This window comes from Tachypleus tridentatus, chromosome 13 (genome assembly GCF_004210375.1).
Source record: "Tachypleus tridentatus isolate NWPU-2018 chromosome 13, ASM421037v1, whole genome shotgun sequence".
Lineage (NCBI taxonomy): Eukaryota > Metazoa > Arthropoda > Merostomata > Xiphosura > Limulidae > Tachypleus > Tachypleus tridentatus.
The window spans coordinates 191,905,541-191,924,428 of record NC_134837.1 but is presented as its reverse complement, the minus strand read 5'-3'; the positions used below and the strand labels follow the sequence as shown (position 1 = coordinate 191,924,428).

The following is an 18,888-nucleotide window of genomic DNA, read 5'->3' as shown; positions in this document are numbered from 1 at the left end:
TTAAAGTTTAAACTGGATCTAATTTAATTGGCAAACGCATCTAGGCTAACGTACAATAACAGATTTCCCTATGCATTTTAAGTGTTACAAATATATAAACATTTACTTAAATATAATTTATTTATCTTTCATTTTTTCAAGCTGTTAAAGAATTTTTTTTCTCATCAAACTATGAAGAATAATACATGAACAATTAATAAATTAACAGGTATACAGTGTATCATATTTGCATAATTAAGAAATAATTAATATGAAAATTGAGAAAACTCAAAGAAAAACAAAATTCTGAAGCAGCTTACAACTATAACAATATCACGACACACACAAACACAGTTTTTGGAGTGCATGACTACCAGTTAACGATACACAGCAGACACTGTACTGCTCAGTTCTAGCAAAGTAATCATACAGTTACTACTACCTGACGTCTGTTCACTGTTTCGAATGAGAAAAGTTCCTCGAGGATTTGAAGGGAGTAACAAAAGCTTTTCAGCATCTTTTCGAGACACCTTGCCAAAAAACCAGCTGAAAGTGTTTAAAAAAACACTTAAATATTTTCGTTATTCTTAATTTTGTTTTATTCATTCTTGAAACAAAACACTTTCAGGGACACTGTACAAGTACATCTAGCACATATTAAGCTGTATAGACTGAAAATGTACCAGAAACAATAACAAGAAAAATTTTACCTTTCAAAAACTAATGTTTACTGAATTAAGACATACTGTGACAATGTTTTCTATTGCTATTTAATCATATTTCATGAACACAATGTAAATGTACATTTTCAAAGTTGGTATAGAATTAGGCATTTTATGTTTTTGTGCAAATTTATAATGTAGCACATACAATTCAAGTGTTCAATTTCTTCACAGCTCAGTGCACAGTAAATTACACTAAACACGTTGTACCTTTCCAGTGTGCAACTGAAAATTAAAACACCATGGTTGCTTTAAACAGAATGTAGGTAACCAAGATTCTTTGAAGTGCCCTAGGTTAATTCCTAAAGGCTAATTAATCTTGTGCATATGGCATCAGCCAACACACGTAATCACACATTGGAGAATTAACAATGTATATCTTCATGAAAATCAGCAAGCTTTTAGCAAATCTTATAAGCCTATTACAGACAGAAAACCAGGTGTTTTTTTTAATGAAATATTTTTGTTAAACATTTGTTTGTGAATTTACAGTCAGGCTGATTCAAACTCTAATTAGCATAAGTAAAGGTGATTTTCATCTGAAGAATAAAAATGCTTTTTCAATCTTACAGTTTTCATATTTTATCTATACAAAGTATTAAAATTATTATTAAAATTATTCTTAAACTTTACATCAACTGTCACAAAAAATACATTTCAGATAGTAGTAGTAGTGAAAAATATCCTGTAAATTATTTTGTTTTTCAACTTTTAGTTCTTACTTACAATAAGTAGAATTTAAAGGTATGATTTGATTCAGTACATTTCTATAGTTGTTTTCCATCAGTTCTGCTATTTGATGTGCAATTTATATCAGATAACGTATGAATTAACACAACAGAAAAATTATAAAAGAAACTGTAAAATTTTTTTCCTACAATAATTGTTTTAACCAACACATACCTAACTACAATATTTACTGTCAAAATTTTACATGAAGATAAATAAAAACACTGCAATTTATTTCAGAAAAATAACTTCAAACTAAAACCATTATGAATAACGTATACTAAAAATATATTGGCTATTAAAACTAAAATGCTTTTAAAAGCTACAGGTTAAAAAAATTGCAAAAAAATCAATTCATCTGAAACATAATTACACAATTTGTTTGAATAAGTAATGTACAAATATTTTATGATATTAGTATTTAATTCTAAGATGAATAAAACTAAAATAATTTAACAATTCACCATCTGACAATATTAGTACTTAATAAATTAATGATGAAACAAAAAATGAAGAATAATACATCTTTCTAAGAAAATTTGTGTGTTATTTGCATAAAGGGAACAAAGATGTTCCTATACTGTATAATTTACAGTGAAACGTAAAGACAAAATAACGAAAGTACATAGTATAATATTGCAACAAGACTAGGTTCTTAATATTTCTGGCTACACCAAAAATTATTCAAATTGTTAAAAAAACATTAATCAGAATTCACTTACTCTTCTGTTTCCATGCTCTTTTCTGCAGCAACGTAGTTCCGTGGAATATACCCCATCTGCTGACTAGTAAAGTGTTTAGCATGCCACCAGTCATTATCACTACATAAAAAACAAAGTAAAATATTTCCTAATAAATTTAAATATATTAACAAAAATAGATGAAAAATTAAATAAAAAGACATTTCAATCCTAACTGTCTATTTGGAGAACTTCACTAAGTATATGTATGTATAAAATAGGGTTAGCATTAAATAAACTTTTATAAATGCACTTGAAGAACCACATAATCTACAGTTTTGTTAGCTGGTACAAGCTGATCAAGATACATGAAAAACAACACTAAAATAGATAATGGTGCAAGGTGATAGTAAAATATCTTAAATTCTGTTTCACCTTAGTACAGTAGTACCAATGCAATATAGAACATTTATACAGCAGTAAGAACACATTTTTCAGTTCTATGTTACCATGTAATGTTAAATATGATTATATGCTCAAGTGTTAACATTAGCATTTGTAACAACTGATCAATCACAATCAGTGAAGGAATGAGCTCTTATATGAAACTCACAAATGCAAATTCAAAGTCACCTTACAGCAACTATATTCTTTTTTTTTATTTGGTTTGTATAAATTTCATATGACCTGTTTCAATGGAAACAAAAAAAATGTATGTTTTATGGTTCTCTGAAACCATTATCTATGTTTATATCAACTTACTTTGTTTCAGCCATGTACACATGTATCACTGTAATTACTAGTTCATTTGGATTTCCCTTTATCTTTATGTGATTTATTATAATTTAATGAATGGAAAAGTCATAAGCTGAATTTTTCTCTTAGCTGATAATAGTAATGCTATCTATTCCCTGATTTAAGCAATATCAAAGAATACAATGTGATGACAGAAAAAATAATGCTTGTTTGTTTTAACCCTATCACCACAGGTGTCACTGACCCTACTGTTAAAACCCTTCTGTGCATATTACTGAGTTACATTTAAAATTTAATTAAATCACTTTAATATGAACATATTTTAACGAAGTTACTATTATCAAGTATATTATAACCTAAAGTTTTATATTATCTAAATTTTATAACTTTATTTCAAAAGAAACATTTAAACATTTATGCTGTTTTGTCATACTCTCATTGTCACAAGTCTAAACTTTATGAGTTGCTATATATTATATTGTAAGAACAGAATTAAGACTATTGGCACAGAAGGTCAAATTAAAATTCCAACTGTTTCCATTAGTGTGCAAAAAATTTCTAAGAATTTCCTAATAGGATTTTTACATTCTAATATTTCTAAGCTTAAGGTCAGATATACCCACACGCAAAATCAAAGGTGTGTTACCAGGAGAGAGTTTGAAGTTGAATTAAATGCTTAAAACCAACAAAAAAATATTTTGCACTATTCAGTTAAAGCCAGAAGAAACCTCTTCCTATATATGGATTTGTAGCATGAGACAGAGAAGAATCTTAGTTCATTGTTCTCTTGAAGTGTACCTACTGCTTGGCAAATGTTTCTTGTCTTAAATGTATTAGTTTGCTAAATAGTTAGATTGTATTTAGATTTACATTTACAGTTTTATTAGTTATGTATTACTTGTGCTTATAAATGCACATGCACAAATTTTTTCATTGTATACACTTAACTCGATGCAGTTTGACTCGTTGAAATGTTCAAACAAGAAGGCATGATCTGTATGTGTAAGCATAAGTGAAAGAATTTGTAAACAACCTTTGCCTTATAACAACTATAATAACCACAGGGTCACGTTGGCAGGAACAGACTGGCATACCTGCATCAAGAATAAAAGATAAAGAACTGGAAAGGAAAATTAAAATTGAACTACAAGTGAAAAGATAAAGACAGAAAATTACACATGTGACAAAAAAAAGACTGCAAAATATTTTATGAACATTTAAAAGTCATGCATATATTTCCATTTCTTAAGTGCAGTCATTTCATTACACTATACACTAATGATAATATCTGGAGTTAATGATATAATAGAGAAAATGGAAAATAAAATATAAACATTTACTTTAAAAAACATTTTATATTCACTTAACAGGTTCTAGAGATTACTGAAATGAAATGTGAAAACTGGAAGATAAATAGTATTTTGAGACTCAAAACGAAAATCTCAGTGCATGTGAATTACTCAAAGTATATGTGCAAATAACTACATTAAATGACAAATGCTTTATTATAAATAGTAGAAAAAATCAAACTTAAATGTCTTATTTTTCTAAAACTACATAATCTAAGGAACATTCAAGAGAAATTTAAACTATTTCATCATCTAGTCTCATTTTCATACAGAACTTTCATGAGAGTTACATACTGATAAGTAGGTCGTAGCAATTGGGTCAGTTCTCTTATCACAGTCTTGGTCAATCTTACCAATCACAACTTCTTTGTACTCATTTAAAGTTTTTATAAAGTTAATATTTCTAGCTTTTAATATAGTGTATACATTTTTATAAAATTTAGCACTCTTTCAGTTAACATTACAAAGTCTTTTACATATAAGAATCTTTTTTTGTTTAGTAAAGTATTTTTAATACACTAAAAATAGAGATTCTTCCATGAATGTATTTTTTAGTATTTGTTTTAAATAAGTCTGTGTGTAATATTTACGTTAAGATTAAAAATACTTTTCTTCAACTCAAAAATCTCAGTTTCTGTGTAATCCCTAAACACATTTTTTCCCCAGTAAAACTTTATAACTTATCTGTTATTTTCTCTACCCTATCTCAAAATGGGATCAGTCAGTTTGATAAGCACTATAACCAGCAAAACAAAAATTGAATTCAAATGACCATTTTTTTGTTCTAAAATGACTTCAAATTGTAACATAAACTACATTCATTTATCCTAAGTAGCTTAAAGCTCATAACAGCATATACGTACTTATAATTAAATTTTATTTTTTTTAATTGCCCTTTAAAGTGTGTCTAACTACAACCTGTGCTATTATAAGTTGTAAATCACTCTTGGCATGTCCAGTTCATGTTATGCTATCAAATTACATTACTCACAAGCTACTATAAGCTTCTTGCTTACATGCCTCATGAAACATTATTATTAATACTATTTATTTTACCTATTCTAATCTTAACTAACATTTAAAAAAATTCATATTTTTACATTTTATTTACTTTTATTATAATAAATAAAGAATAAACTTGAAATACAAGAGATAAAGTACTTGCCTAAACTTTTTATTTTCTCACTGTTGATTACTGGTGAAATTTAAGCCTATTTTTTTATATTAATGGCAGTAATGAAGTACACAGTGTTTATTAAATTAAATAATGCACCAAAGAACATAAACTAACAACATGGAAAAAGCATACAATTTTTCTGGCTTTCTAGCTATGTGACAAGAGTTGTTATAAATTCATCCAAGTCAGCCATTGTAATTCCTGTGGAAACTGAAGTTCTGTTACAAGTGAACTTGACATTAATATATTCACAACATAATACAACATATCATTTGATAAAAGTAAACCTCAACTTCCTATTGGTTATAGGTAATACATACTTTAACATGAGACAGAAGTAAAACAAATCCTGAAAGAGAGGATGTGATTAGAGGGTCTGATTTTCTGTTTGAAAGCTGTGTAACCAAACAAAATTATGGTTTGTTTGAGCAATGACAATTTTTATAGTGAGTAATTTATATTTAACTTCATACTTTTTTAAAGGGATAATGGATAAAACAGAGTAAATACCTACAGAAAATTGGTCATGTGTGCCACAGTAGGGAAGATTCAGAATTTATTGAAATATTGCCTTATAGAATTAAGAATTTAAAACTTATGTACGATTAAAACGTAGATTATTAGCTAAGATTTTATGCTATACTAAATGGTATAACATAAACAAAAAACAGTTTACTAAAACTCTGAATGTAAGACACTAAATTTTTGTGTCACGAGCAGTAAACGATACTTAGGATGAGAGGGTTAATTTTAAATGGACAGACAAGAGAAAAGAACAACAGTCAATGACACCCACTATCAACTTAAGAATTTGATTGTCATTCTTGTAACACATCTATAGTACTAGAGTGCAGAGCATGATTTTGCAGCAAATGGGCACAAACCATGAACTCTTGGATTCATAGTCCAGAACACTAATTGTTTGGCTATGCCATATCCAAAAACATTTTGGTCAGCTTTCTTTTGCGGGACAAAATCAAAATCTATGTCATTAGATAACAATTTATAGCTCAAACGTTTATACAAGGTTGACAAAATTATGCCTCATGAGAAATCTCTTTTTTTTTTTTAAGGCTCAATTGAACCAAATGAAAGCCCACATCAAAGTTATGCATCTTGCTACCCTTAGATGCTATATATTTCATTCAATCTTCCTTCATCGTAACTGGTAAAATGAACATTTTATTCTTTTAATATAATAATCTATTGTTTTATAGAATACAGTTTATTTAGTGTACTGATGAACTGTACAAGGAACAACTGTTATTTTCTTATGAAAGTTCCACAAAGACATTCAAATGCTTGGTTCTTACCTTTCATCTAGAATTACAAGACGATCACCTTTTTTAAAACTGAGATCCCCTTCATCACTAGCATTATATGTGTATAAGGCAACAACAATTTTCCCTGAACCTAAAAGATCAAAGGGTTTTCAATATAGTTTAAGTCACAGTTTGTCCAAATAAATCAAATATTTGAATAATAATTTTTATTTCTTTTTGGACACCGTTGATTACTGCCTTTTATTTTTTACCTTAGGATATTTAGTTCAAACAATAATCTTTAGTTAAAATTTTCTTACAAAAATGTTTAAGATTTACACAGAGATTAATATCTTACAATATTATTTCTAAAACAAAACATCAGATGCATAACATATTTTTATGGAATGTAGAATCAATTAATATTTTTGGCATATCCAATACCTTGAACTTCTCATTTTTGGAATTAAATAATACATTGAAAAATTGCCATGATTTCTTTATTTAAAGAAGGATGATATTTCAAGCTAGCGCTCTTCCTTGGATCACACAGCTTTTTTTAAATATACACCAAAAAAATGTGACACTTCATAATTACCAACATTAGTTTCAGGACTGCAACCCTATTATTCAGAACAGTCCTTTACAGAACCAATCACATTCTTTATGATACATGGTAGTAGTTTTGCTATCAAAAACAGTGTTAATAGCTTTGTTCATAGTAGCTCCATGGAACTTAGATTAACAGTTTCTTGTCCTCACCTCCATGTAATTTGTACAACTGTATCTAACATCTTTATTTATGCTAATTGTTTAAGCTAATATCATGTCATGCTAAATGCTCTGTAGTTAGTATAAATTAATAAAAGTTTTGCTGAAAACTTAGCAACATATAAATCATAATAACTGTCCACCTATTTGATTCTTTTAAAAACTTGAGTTAAAATCTGCTAATATAGTTTGTTTGGCTTAAACAACACTCATGTATTTGCACACCCTTTCACCATATAGTTTTGATGCTCTAAAACAGTAGTCTTTAGTCCAAATGTCAAAAACTAAAAACTGTCTAATTTTACTCTTAGGTAAAGCTGGACTGATAGCTCCCATAAATTTTTGCATAGGCACACACAATAGTTTGTCAAGTCTGGGTGTTTTTTGTTGCATAACTTTGCACTCATTTCTTATATTTACACCAAGTGAGCCTCCTAATTGTAGGTTTAAAAGATCTATCAGTGCACCAAACTTTTGAAGAAAATTCATACAAATATGTTTTTCTGTCAAATAAAGTTCCATACTTTTGGTACAAAGAAAAAAAAGACAAGAAAACATTCAATCAAATTGGAGACGTAATATCTCAGATACTTCTTGATAGATTGTATTTAATTTGCTATATGAAATAAGAGTCTAGTAGCCTACATCCACTCAAAATATACAGTAGTTTGAACTACCACAGTCTCAGACACACACTATCACTCCTGTTAATAAGATACAGTTTGTTCTGCAACAGGTTGTTTTGGCTGCAAGACACGATACTGCATGTCCTGATATCATGAAAAAATAAATAAATAAACATTTGTATACCAATATTCTACTAAATCATGAAATAGGCCTAGAATAGTGTACATGTTGTAAGTTACTGTTCTGACAAACTTCTGTGACATTATACATCCTAACAAGTAAAATCTAAAATCTCTTGCATTATAATAATTTCTTTTGTGAGTTTTCCAATTTGAAAATTTTTCATAAAATTATGATCTAATGAGAAAAACTGATGGTTTATAAATATACATGATATGAAAAAAAACTATTACTATTTACCTGATCTATCCATCAAATGATCTGGAATTATCAAGTTTCTTCAAAATGAATTTTTTCCAGCACAAACAATGTACCTTACGTGATTTTATATTGCTACAAAGACAGTTGCCATTTCTAAATACTAAATTTAATTAATACATCCAATTCTAGATTAGGTTATAAATAACTGTTATTACCTAATTTCTGCAAATCTTGATGCAAAAAAGAAAAAAATTAAAAAAAAACTTACAATGTTACAAAGTAAAACTTTGGTCACTATTTACATTTTTCTCACCTGTCTTACACAGTAGTATTATACAAATATCTTGAAAGCAACTTATTAGTAACATTTTTTCTACCATAAAAATAACAGTGTTAAAGCACTGGAACCATTTCACACACAAAGAATAGGTAAAACAGTAAATATTCAAAATTTGTAATTTTATAAAATAGTTAATAAAGGTACTTTTAGGCCATGAAATCATATTAGTTTTGGATTATTCTCTCTGCAAACTGAGTTTGAACTCCTGTAGCTTAAAAATTAAAAATATTCACAAAAAACACTTAGTGTGAATGTGCTTTGTATTCACTATGAGAAAAATCTAGACACTAGATTGGTGAAGTGTAAACAGTATCATAAGCCACTATTCAGCTCTTTACATTGTAAAGCTCCACAGTATAATATAAAGAAATGAACAGTGGCTGATGACACTTTTTATCCACTTCATCTATCCAGTGTATAGATTTTTTTTAAAGCAAATACAAAGCACATTCACACCAATGGTAAATTTGATACTTTTCACTGTGATGTAGGTCCAGCTTACCTCTCTTTGGTTAATTTGTGTTTAGGATTACTAATGAAGAGTGGAATTATCAGAAAGTAGCATATTCCAATAACATACATTGATCAAAAAGTAGGTTGAACTGGACCTCCCTCAAACATAATAATTTTCAGAATACGAAATTTATTTACCATGTGGTTTTGAATCTTTAATCATGTTTAATAATGATCACTTTTCATCTCACAGGAACTTAGTTCAGAATTATATGGTAATTCATATTAATTATGATCATGAATGTAAATATCTTCAGCCTAAATGGTATACCATCAGGAAGAGTAAAGTTCAAACCTCTGTGGGTTCATATCATAATTCAAAAATAAAATCCACACACAGCTACACTTACTGCATATCACATAAAATACCTGAAACTGATTTAGAACTTTAAGCAACTTGCTTATATTATATATCATTACTAAAAGAAAGTGACCTACCCAAAAACTAGAACTACTTTAACACTCATGATAATTTCTCTAAAAATAAAATTCAATCTCTAAGAAGAAAAACCTTAGTACAAACACACTTAAAATGTGTGAGAATAAAGTTTCTTACTTACCTAGCGAGTTTATAGGGGGTCTGTCCAACTTTGTGGTATTTGCTATGTTACTTGCTGAATGAACAATAGAATTACTAGACTGAGAATAGCGTGAATCGAGTAGTTTCACCTGAAGACTACTAGGACTTGTTCCAGTGTGATTCTGTATTTCTGGCATGGTTTCTAAAGTGTCTTTGCTTGCTGCATTGTCTTTTTGAATATTTTTCTTAGAGCAACAGTTTCCCATTTTGGTTTACAGAAAGACAAAATGTTCATAACTAGATATAAGACATCAATCCAATCATTAGAAAATTAAATTTACTGCCCTGCTATCCAACTCTAAAGTAAATCAAAAACACATGTTATTATTAAAAATTATATAACTTTTCACACATAAGAATTTACATTTTTTCAAGGGACCTGAAATCTGTAACAGTGCACGAACTAACACAAAGTTTACATGTTTTGTACATAGGTTATATTTCACTTTTTGTTTAGTGATACTTTCATTAGCAATATTAGTTAGAATGTTTAGCATATATCTATTTTTACTTTTATACATGTTTAATATAAGAATTAATTTGCATGGTTAACAATGTATACAGATTTTGGACTAATCTAAACCCACTTGTTTGGCCAAACCTTGTACATAATGATTGTGTTTGTAGTCAAAGATATAAATAAAATGTTGAAACAATGTCTTATATGTATGAACAGTATATTAACTTATCTTTATTCATTAAGAGGTAATTGTTAGTTTTGATTTATATGGGTAGTTTGCCTTGTTTAGAAAGTAATCATTCTCCCACTAACAATGCAGAGCTTGTAATAACATTCAAAACTAATGTACATATTAGAATGATATAAAACATTCAATTATGAATAAGTGTAATGGTTTGATTAAGGTTAACATTAACATATAGCCCTTTTTAGTCTCTTCAATTCAATATGTACTGTTTTTCCTGAAAACTTGTGATCAGCTGTCACAAAATTTAATGGAGCTTTAAAATGCTTTAAGGACTATACTGCTGAATTCTTCTGTTAAACTTGTTAAGTTACCAAATATGTTTGTTAAACATGATCAAAAATGTCTGACTGAATGATCAAACAGTAAGCATTTTCCTTATATAATATAGTAAAGAATAGTACAATATACAAATGTTCTGTATACAATTTATATTTTACTTCAATAAAGAAAATTTCATGATACTCACTGTCTTATTATGAGAAAGGTTAAGTTTATAATTTAATGAAATGCATATTTCAAATGTTCAGGAAATATAACAGAATTAATGAAATAATAATAAAAATTTACTATAAACTTGTATTAACATAAGATTAAAAAACAAATAAACAAGAAGCCAGAACATACAATGTATATGTATACATAGTACACCAAGCAAAAAACAGCATTTAATGTTTATTTGTAGCTACTACTGTTTCATCTAACTGAAGCAACCCATCTGAATATATCATCCAAACTACCTGTTACACAAAACAAATACATTATAAACATATTAAAATGAACATTGGTACATGTACCTAAGCTTTACACATGTACATACAATTGCACTACACTTATTTTGAAACAGTGAAAGATTGTATAAAATAGTAAAAGGAAACTAAGTAATTTATCTTACATGTTTATGGCTAGTGTACATGTAGTTCCACCTACACAAAACTACAAGTCTTCACATTGACTATCATAGTTTCTTTAACAAGCTGGTTAATTGATTCCATAGTGATCAGGGGAGTTGGGTCTTTGTATACTCTGAAATACAGACAGCAATAGCTTTATTAGACAAAAGTAACACACAGAGGGAAAGAGGGTTGAGTTGTCACTTCCTTCCTGGGTCTACTATAATCTTATGTACAAAAATAAAAGAAGCATATACTTCCTCTACAAACCACATTTGAAATTTGTTAATAAACATTTATCAAATACTACAAGCTATTAGTATTTAACGAAAATCACTTATATTTCTCTCTCTAAATATGACAAAAACATGGTGAAAAATAAGACTTGATTTTTTTAAAAAACACAGGGCAAAGTAAACACACATTGATGTATTTCACATTTTACTCTAATTACACCAGTATGTTTATACTTGCAAGACAAGTAGTCCATAATAATATGGACACATCTACCTTTGTCTTTATTCAACTGGTACCTTCATCAACAACAACAGAAAAACAGTACAGTTTAAACACGAGCTGAGAATTACACTGAAAAATATAACTAGAAAAACCTTAATAATAATAATAAAAAAGCTGGAAACAGTAGAAAAAATAAAGTAGATGAGAAAAGTAGAGCTAAAAAAAAGTTCCAGCCTTATATTTTAACTGTCTTAAAAACATGTTTTTTTAACAGCTGAGTAACATGAAGAAATCTTGCCAAAGTTAGATTAAATAATTCTTTTATTACAATTCACTCATCAGTCAAAACAACTGTAAAGCCATGTAGATATACCAGTCAACAACTTGTAGTGAGAATATAAAGCTTCCAGTTTGTAAAGTGTGTATTACATACAGTTAATAACAGAAACAAATATGAGAGTATTGACTAATTATCATTCCCCTTTCTCAGTCTACTACAGAAGGTACAACTGGTGTTGGCAAAATAAAATGTTACTTGATACATAAATATGAATACCAATTTCTAGTTGAAAACATATATCCATTAAAAAAAATTAATTTGCTTAAAATTATTAAGTGCAAAAATGTCTAAAAATCAAGCTGTATAAAAATAAGGCAGTACTTGTGCTTCAACAAAAATAAAACCTAAACATAAAAGTGTTTCAAAGAATGTTTAAAATATTCTAGTTTTAAATTTTAATACCAAGTTTGTTTTTGATAATCTACAACTAACAAACAGATGGCAGTAGTTCTCTGCATTTATACAATCATTCTAAGTTAACTATATTATTTTGAAAGCTACTGTTCCACTGTACAAGTTTTACTCTATGCAGTATCCAAGACACAATGGCTTTCCTCTAACTGGAAGTAAGCTAACTTACAAATAGTTACTCTGAAACAAAAAGATAAATTGCTTAGTTACAAAAGTTAGACCTGAACTGCAGTGAAATTATGGTTTAGTTTATATCTAAACAGTTAAGATGTTTTATGGCTATTGTAGCTTCAGCCCATCACATGGGTATTGTAGTATATCTGAGCTTTCAGTGTTGAAAGGTTTGTTTATACATGAAGTTGTTTTTAAAAGTTCTGATTCTCAGTAAGCTTAGTATTTCCCTGATTTTTACTTCAAACTTTATCCTTCTGAGCATTACTTTACAAACCAAATGGAAAATACACAATAACAAGCAGTTTTTGTAAGTCATCCCATCTAATCTTTACATTGCAATGAAGACAGATATCACAGAGATATGTTTCATTCTATAATACACACAGTTGCACATAATATATTTCTGATATTCTTTATACCATATCTAGTTTATCACCCCAATATTTTACAGTGATTAAAAGAACAGTGTGAACAAAATGGTCAAAAAAATTAGAAAGGACTAAAAGTAGGTTAAAATATAACGAGGGTTTATGGTTTGCAAATTCAAACTAGTGACACAATCTTAATCTTGAAAAACTGTGATAAATACTTCACGTACCATTACAGCTCAATACAACACAGTACATGAAATTATAATAACTGATATAACAGAATGATTTAAAACAAGGATAACAAAATAGCTTTTAATGAAATTCAATACAAATCATACCCTAAATCTTAAACCACAAAAATATCAGTTCAGTAAAAACTGATATTTACTTCTTAATCACTATTAATTAAATAATGAAAGATGGTACATTTTTGTTTAAGAACTGTGTAAAATCTAAAACTATCACTGGTATCACTCAATGTGCATTTGTCCAAATCAATTTGTCTGAAAAATAAAATGTTGGCCCACAAAACCAAATAAGCTTATTTGTACATTAAAAAAAAAAAAAACTCTTCAAATATAATATTTTCAAATGGTCTTGATTCTTACATAAAGTTACGAAGTGTTTAAGTTAGGTTTTTATTTCCATGTTTGCATGTTCTTCATTACATTCCTTTGTTTCCTTTTATTTGTAGTAATTTGAACAAATGTTCTTTTACAAGCCTGTTTGTGTTTTCTTATAGCAAAGCCACAGCAGGCTATCTGCCGTGTCCACCAAGGGGAATTAAACCCCTAGTTTAAGTGTTGTAAATCTGAAGATTTACCACTGTCCACCAAGGGATGTTTTAAGCCAGTAAACTAATGTCAATTTACCAACAGGTATATTTCTGGCTAGAATTAAAGTGTTTGGTTAAAGCATTGCCAGAAAAGAAATTAAAGAACAGATATGATGAATTTCTTCTGAAAGTACAATTACTTTATTTTGTTACCTTTGAACTTTCTTCTCTCTTTTTTTTCACTTGTTTATTAGAATTATATTCAGATATAACTTTTGGTTTCAAATTTAAAAAGTGTCATCTATGACAAATAGAAAAATAAAATTAGAGTAACATCTAAATTATTTTTAAGCATGCTGAGGCACAGCTGAAGGTATCCAAGTTGCTTTCCACAGCCAAGACTGCACCAGGAAATTTAATTGGTGAAACAATGGCACACCAAGTAATCACTGGTGTTTTTTTTTGGTGTTAGTTTTAAACACTAAATGATTCCATCATTCTGACTAATGAAACATATAATAAAAAGTAATGAAGTACATAATTCCTACACTGTAATTAGTAGTTTGTGTAATGTAACAAATTTTCTTAACAAATACTTCTCTACTATCAGTTTAATGTTATATCACAAAAGCTACTAAGTCATATTCTTATTTTTCAAAATACATGATATTACGCTATTTTACTTGTTAATCTCTCTTTCTTTTTTTAGCAAGGCACAACCACTCAGTGAAGTTAACATACCTTTTGCTAAACTTAAGTCTTATTACTAGAGCAGTATCAGGAATTTTATTCATCACCAGTTGCCTTTCTCTTCATCTAACTTTATAGCATAAAAAAACAAAAGGCATAAATCAAATTAACTTCTTAGAGATGTAAATAAAAGAGAAATGTGCATTCAGCAAAGCAACCAAGTGCAGATAACTTGTTTTTGAATAACCTTTTAATAAAAATTTAAATATAATGTAATATACTCATATACAATCAATAATTGATGTATGATTTGGTCTAGCTAACAAGTGTTCTGTGTAAATACACCACAACCTCTTAATACTGAGAAATTTTTGTATTTGGTACACATCTCTTATACTTAACACCAAACCTGTAATTTGGAATTATCACTTTCTGATATTTGATTTAGATTACATTGGAGTCTCCCACCAGGATTAAAAAATGCTCACTCAAGATAATTTGGAAAAAAACATTTCTTGCTATATTTTTAATTATTTGCCTGAATTTATTAATGTGCTATCATGCATTTCATTAGGCTATTAAAATGTTTAATAGAAAAACCTAACTTCATTTTGAGTTCATTTTCAAACACAGAAAGAGTGAACTGTAACTTGTAAACTAAATTCAATGATGTTTATTTGAACTTTGGCAATTTCCTATATGTTCACATTACAGAAAACAACACACTTCAAATACCTGGGTACATAGAGTTTTGCACAGTGAAAAATTAACTAAAATAAGTTATTAGTTATTTTATTTTTACAAAGAAAATGCCAAAACAAAAGAAAAACAAACAAAAATCAAAATCTACATACATATAAAGGGTTTATCAAAATGTGTTCAAAACAAATGAATATGAACAAATAAGAGTTTATTTCAGTTTTTACTATAACCTTTACAGATTATATACAGAAAATTATGTATGCAGATACATTTTAAGAGATGGGCAGTTTAATTAATCAATTAATAACCTATCAGCAGTGATTATATGAATTACTTTTTATTTTGATTATTCCAATTAAATCAATCATAATGAAAATAAGCAGCTAATAAAAATTACTTATTTCAATAAACACCATTTTCATTTATTTCACCTATCCAAGTAATCAAAATATTACAACTGTTTGTTTGTTGTTAAGCACAAAGAAACTTAATTGGCAGGAGTGTGTCTTTTCATTTAAGGGTCTTGCTTCAATTACCACTGTTTACCTTGCATTTGTTATTACAAATGCTATCTGTCATTGTCACTAATTTTGAACTTTGACAAGATATAAGGCAACTGGTTGGCAGCATCCAATACAAATTCTTTGGCTACTTAACAATTATATAAAGTGCATATTTAGTTTGTTTTTATGTTGTGTTACACTTCTAAATTAATTTTATAAATGTATTTTTTAATATTATATAACCAGGTACAGATCAATGAGAGGGGTCCAAGAGGACCAGAGTCCATCCTATCTATTTTTGTTCAGGAAATTAATAACTGTATTCTCTAATGTTGAATAAGCTTTCAGTGCATATAGGGAGTTGTCCAGAAGGTTCAGACCCCCATCCATTCTTTTTTTCAGAAATTGGTAACTGTGCTCTTTAATGCTGTCTGGAATGCACATCTCAATTTCTTTCATTATTTAAATTTAGTTTTTAAATTTTTTTCTTCCCATCTCAAACAATAACTATCTTTATTAAGACCTTGAAAAATGTATTCTCTTTTAATGATTTTTCAAATGCTCCCCTTAGTTTTTGTAAAAGTTTCAGTTTATCACTTTCCTTTGGTTCCACGTAAGAGGTTTGGTCATTTACTAATGAAATACAGCTTTAAAAATAGCTATAAAGAATGCTTACACATGATTATATGTATATCTAATCTTCTAATACAACATTATATTTTATTTATAATATATTTATTATATTTACATACACATACTCCTATGTTTGATAGTTTTGTTTTAAGAGTTTCTATTATGGTTTAAAATTATGAGAGCAAATAGAGCTTATGAAAGAGATAATGAAGCCAAAAATAAAAGACTGACCTCAAAGACAAAGTTGCAAATGGACTAAGATATTGGGTGAAAAGCCATCACAAAGATTTGTATCGGCTATTTAGTCAAACAGGATTGCTAGTCAATACAGCAAATATGTCTTCAATTATTCCTAAACAAAACAAAACAGCAGAACTCACTACAGATACAAATTATGGTGTACTCAATTCATTTGACCCAGAAATGTCACATTTGGCTATAGCAACTGGTAAATAAGCAGACTAGAGATTACTGGAATTCTGTAAAAATACACCTATTAAGTTGTATGAATGTGGATGTCATGCCAAGGTTAAAGTTTATCACTACAAAAGGTATATATGTATTGCAATTGAAGGAGCTCCTTCCATAAGAAGAATAGCACATGTCTTTATTTAGGTATGTTTAGATGATTCTTCTGAATTTTTGTGCAGGTATTCTGCATACAATAGTGATATACTTATAAACTGGGTGTACAAAGGTTGCAAAACTTACAAAGTTCTACTTTTCATACACATTACATGGCTACACACACACATTCAGTGGGTCAGTAGAAAAGTTGGTATTGGTCACTTTCCACAGAACATAATTATTTGGTATGACTACTGACAGAAATCAACCAAGGTCTGTGAAACACTACACTAGGACTCTAGTTTGGCTATACACAATTCTTGCTTTCTTATTCTAAATCTCTTTTTTTTTTTTATTCTATCCAGTGGTATACTTCAGTGGTAAACTGTGCTTACCCTTTTTTAATTCAGGTAATACAGAATTTACCCACATCTCATAGAAGGAATAACTTAAGTTCCTATCATGTCATCTCCTTGCCTGGATCATCAAACTTTTTTATTTGCCACTACACCACTGATCCTATCTTAATCTCACATAGATGTTATGAAATCTTCTCTCTACCTCAAAAGCAATCAGTAAAAAATAATTCTCCCATAAGTCTCAATATTTATTGACCATCATAGTGTATTTTCTTAACTTTTGCTGTTTGTTTTGCCTTTGCTGTCAGTGTTCAAAATTATTCTTTGCATAACATTTTCAGAACTTGTATTCTGTGAATGCTTGATATCCCTCTTATAGGTATTAATGTACCTGAATATTTTACATTGATTTTCAATTAATACATTTTGACTTAAACATATGATACATACATACATTAGCTGATACACATAATGATAATAAACTCTCACACTTTTCTATTGGACCTCAGGCTTTTAAAAATGGTTCTTCATGAATTTCTTTTCTAACAACCAGTCATGAAAGTAAAAATTACCCAAGTCTTCAATTTTTTTATTATTTAAATCAGCATGTAATCAATGTAATTCACTTTCAAGCATGTTATTGTCAAATAAGCTTTCCTGTAGGAAGTCACATACCTCATGGGATAAAGAATGAATGTATACAAATAAAGGTTCTATTTCATTTACAGAAGCAATATATCTAAATGGTTATTCCATAATCATGGTAAAAAGAGTTTCACAACAGCACTTCATAAATTTACCTATGACAGCATACAACACTTCCCTCAAAAAAAACTCAGCAAGCATATCTGTAAACTGACTTAAGATTTAATAACAGAAGTAACATAAAGAATACTAAGTTGTAGTATACTCATCAACAGAAGTGCATGCTGGATCACAAGCATAGTAATAAGAAAATCCATGTGCACACATAATAAGGCAGCACGGTTTACGTTCCACACTGAACCACTCTGTTTTAGAAAATTAATAATTTATTACAGAGTAAGAGATTTTTTTATTTCTACACTTAAATACCTGGATAATAAATGTTTCACACGTATGTGAAATAAAAATTACTAAGAGTCTATGCAAATTCTAAGTAAAAACAAGGAAGCAATATTAAATTTATTTCTATGTACTAGAACTTATTGAAGTCAAAATATATGTAGTAATGTTTTGTGATGACATATATACACTATACCATTTTTCTGTGTATGAACAAATGAAATAATCAATATCCTGAAAGGGAATGGAATCCACAATTATTTATATTACTGAACCTATCACTGAGGAGATACTTATCTTATGCAAGTCTAATCAGCATACATAAAAATTGAAAAATAGTCCTTTACAGTTTATAGAACATAAATTGCAAAAGAAAGTAGCACACATGATGGTTTTT

The 18,888-nt window shown here is 28.6% G+C and overlaps 1 protein-coding gene across 6 annotated transcripts in view; it reads right to left on the bottom strand.

Moving 5' to 3' along the window:
- The window catches only part of Src64B (Tyrosine-protein kinase Src64B), a 57,258-nt gene that overhangs the window by 20,330 nt on the left and 18,040 nt on the right, over positions 1 to 18,888 (bottom strand). For 2 of the 6 annotated variants that reach the window (XM_076479390.1, XM_076479391.1), the window contains exons 2-7: positions 16,753 to 16,873; positions 11,466 to 11,596; positions 9,847 to 10,103; positions 6,706 to 6,805; positions 2,153 to 2,251; positions 419 to 525 (exon numbers count right to left, since the gene is read on the bottom strand). In XM_076479390.1, coding sequence (XP_076335505.1) covers positions 419 to 525; positions 2,153 to 2,251; positions 6,706 to 6,805; positions 9,847 to 10,072 — 532 coding nt within the window. In that variant the 5' untranslated portion in view covers positions 10,073 to 10,103; positions 11,466 to 11,596; positions 16,753 to 16,873. The remainder of the gene's footprint in view (positions 1 to 418; positions 526 to 2,152; positions 2,252 to 6,705; positions 6,806 to 9,846; positions 10,104 to 11,465; positions 11,597 to 16,752; positions 16,874 to 18,888) is intronic. The other 4 variants (XM_076479393.1, XM_076479394.1, XM_076479392.1 and 1 more) reach the window with 3 other exon arrangements.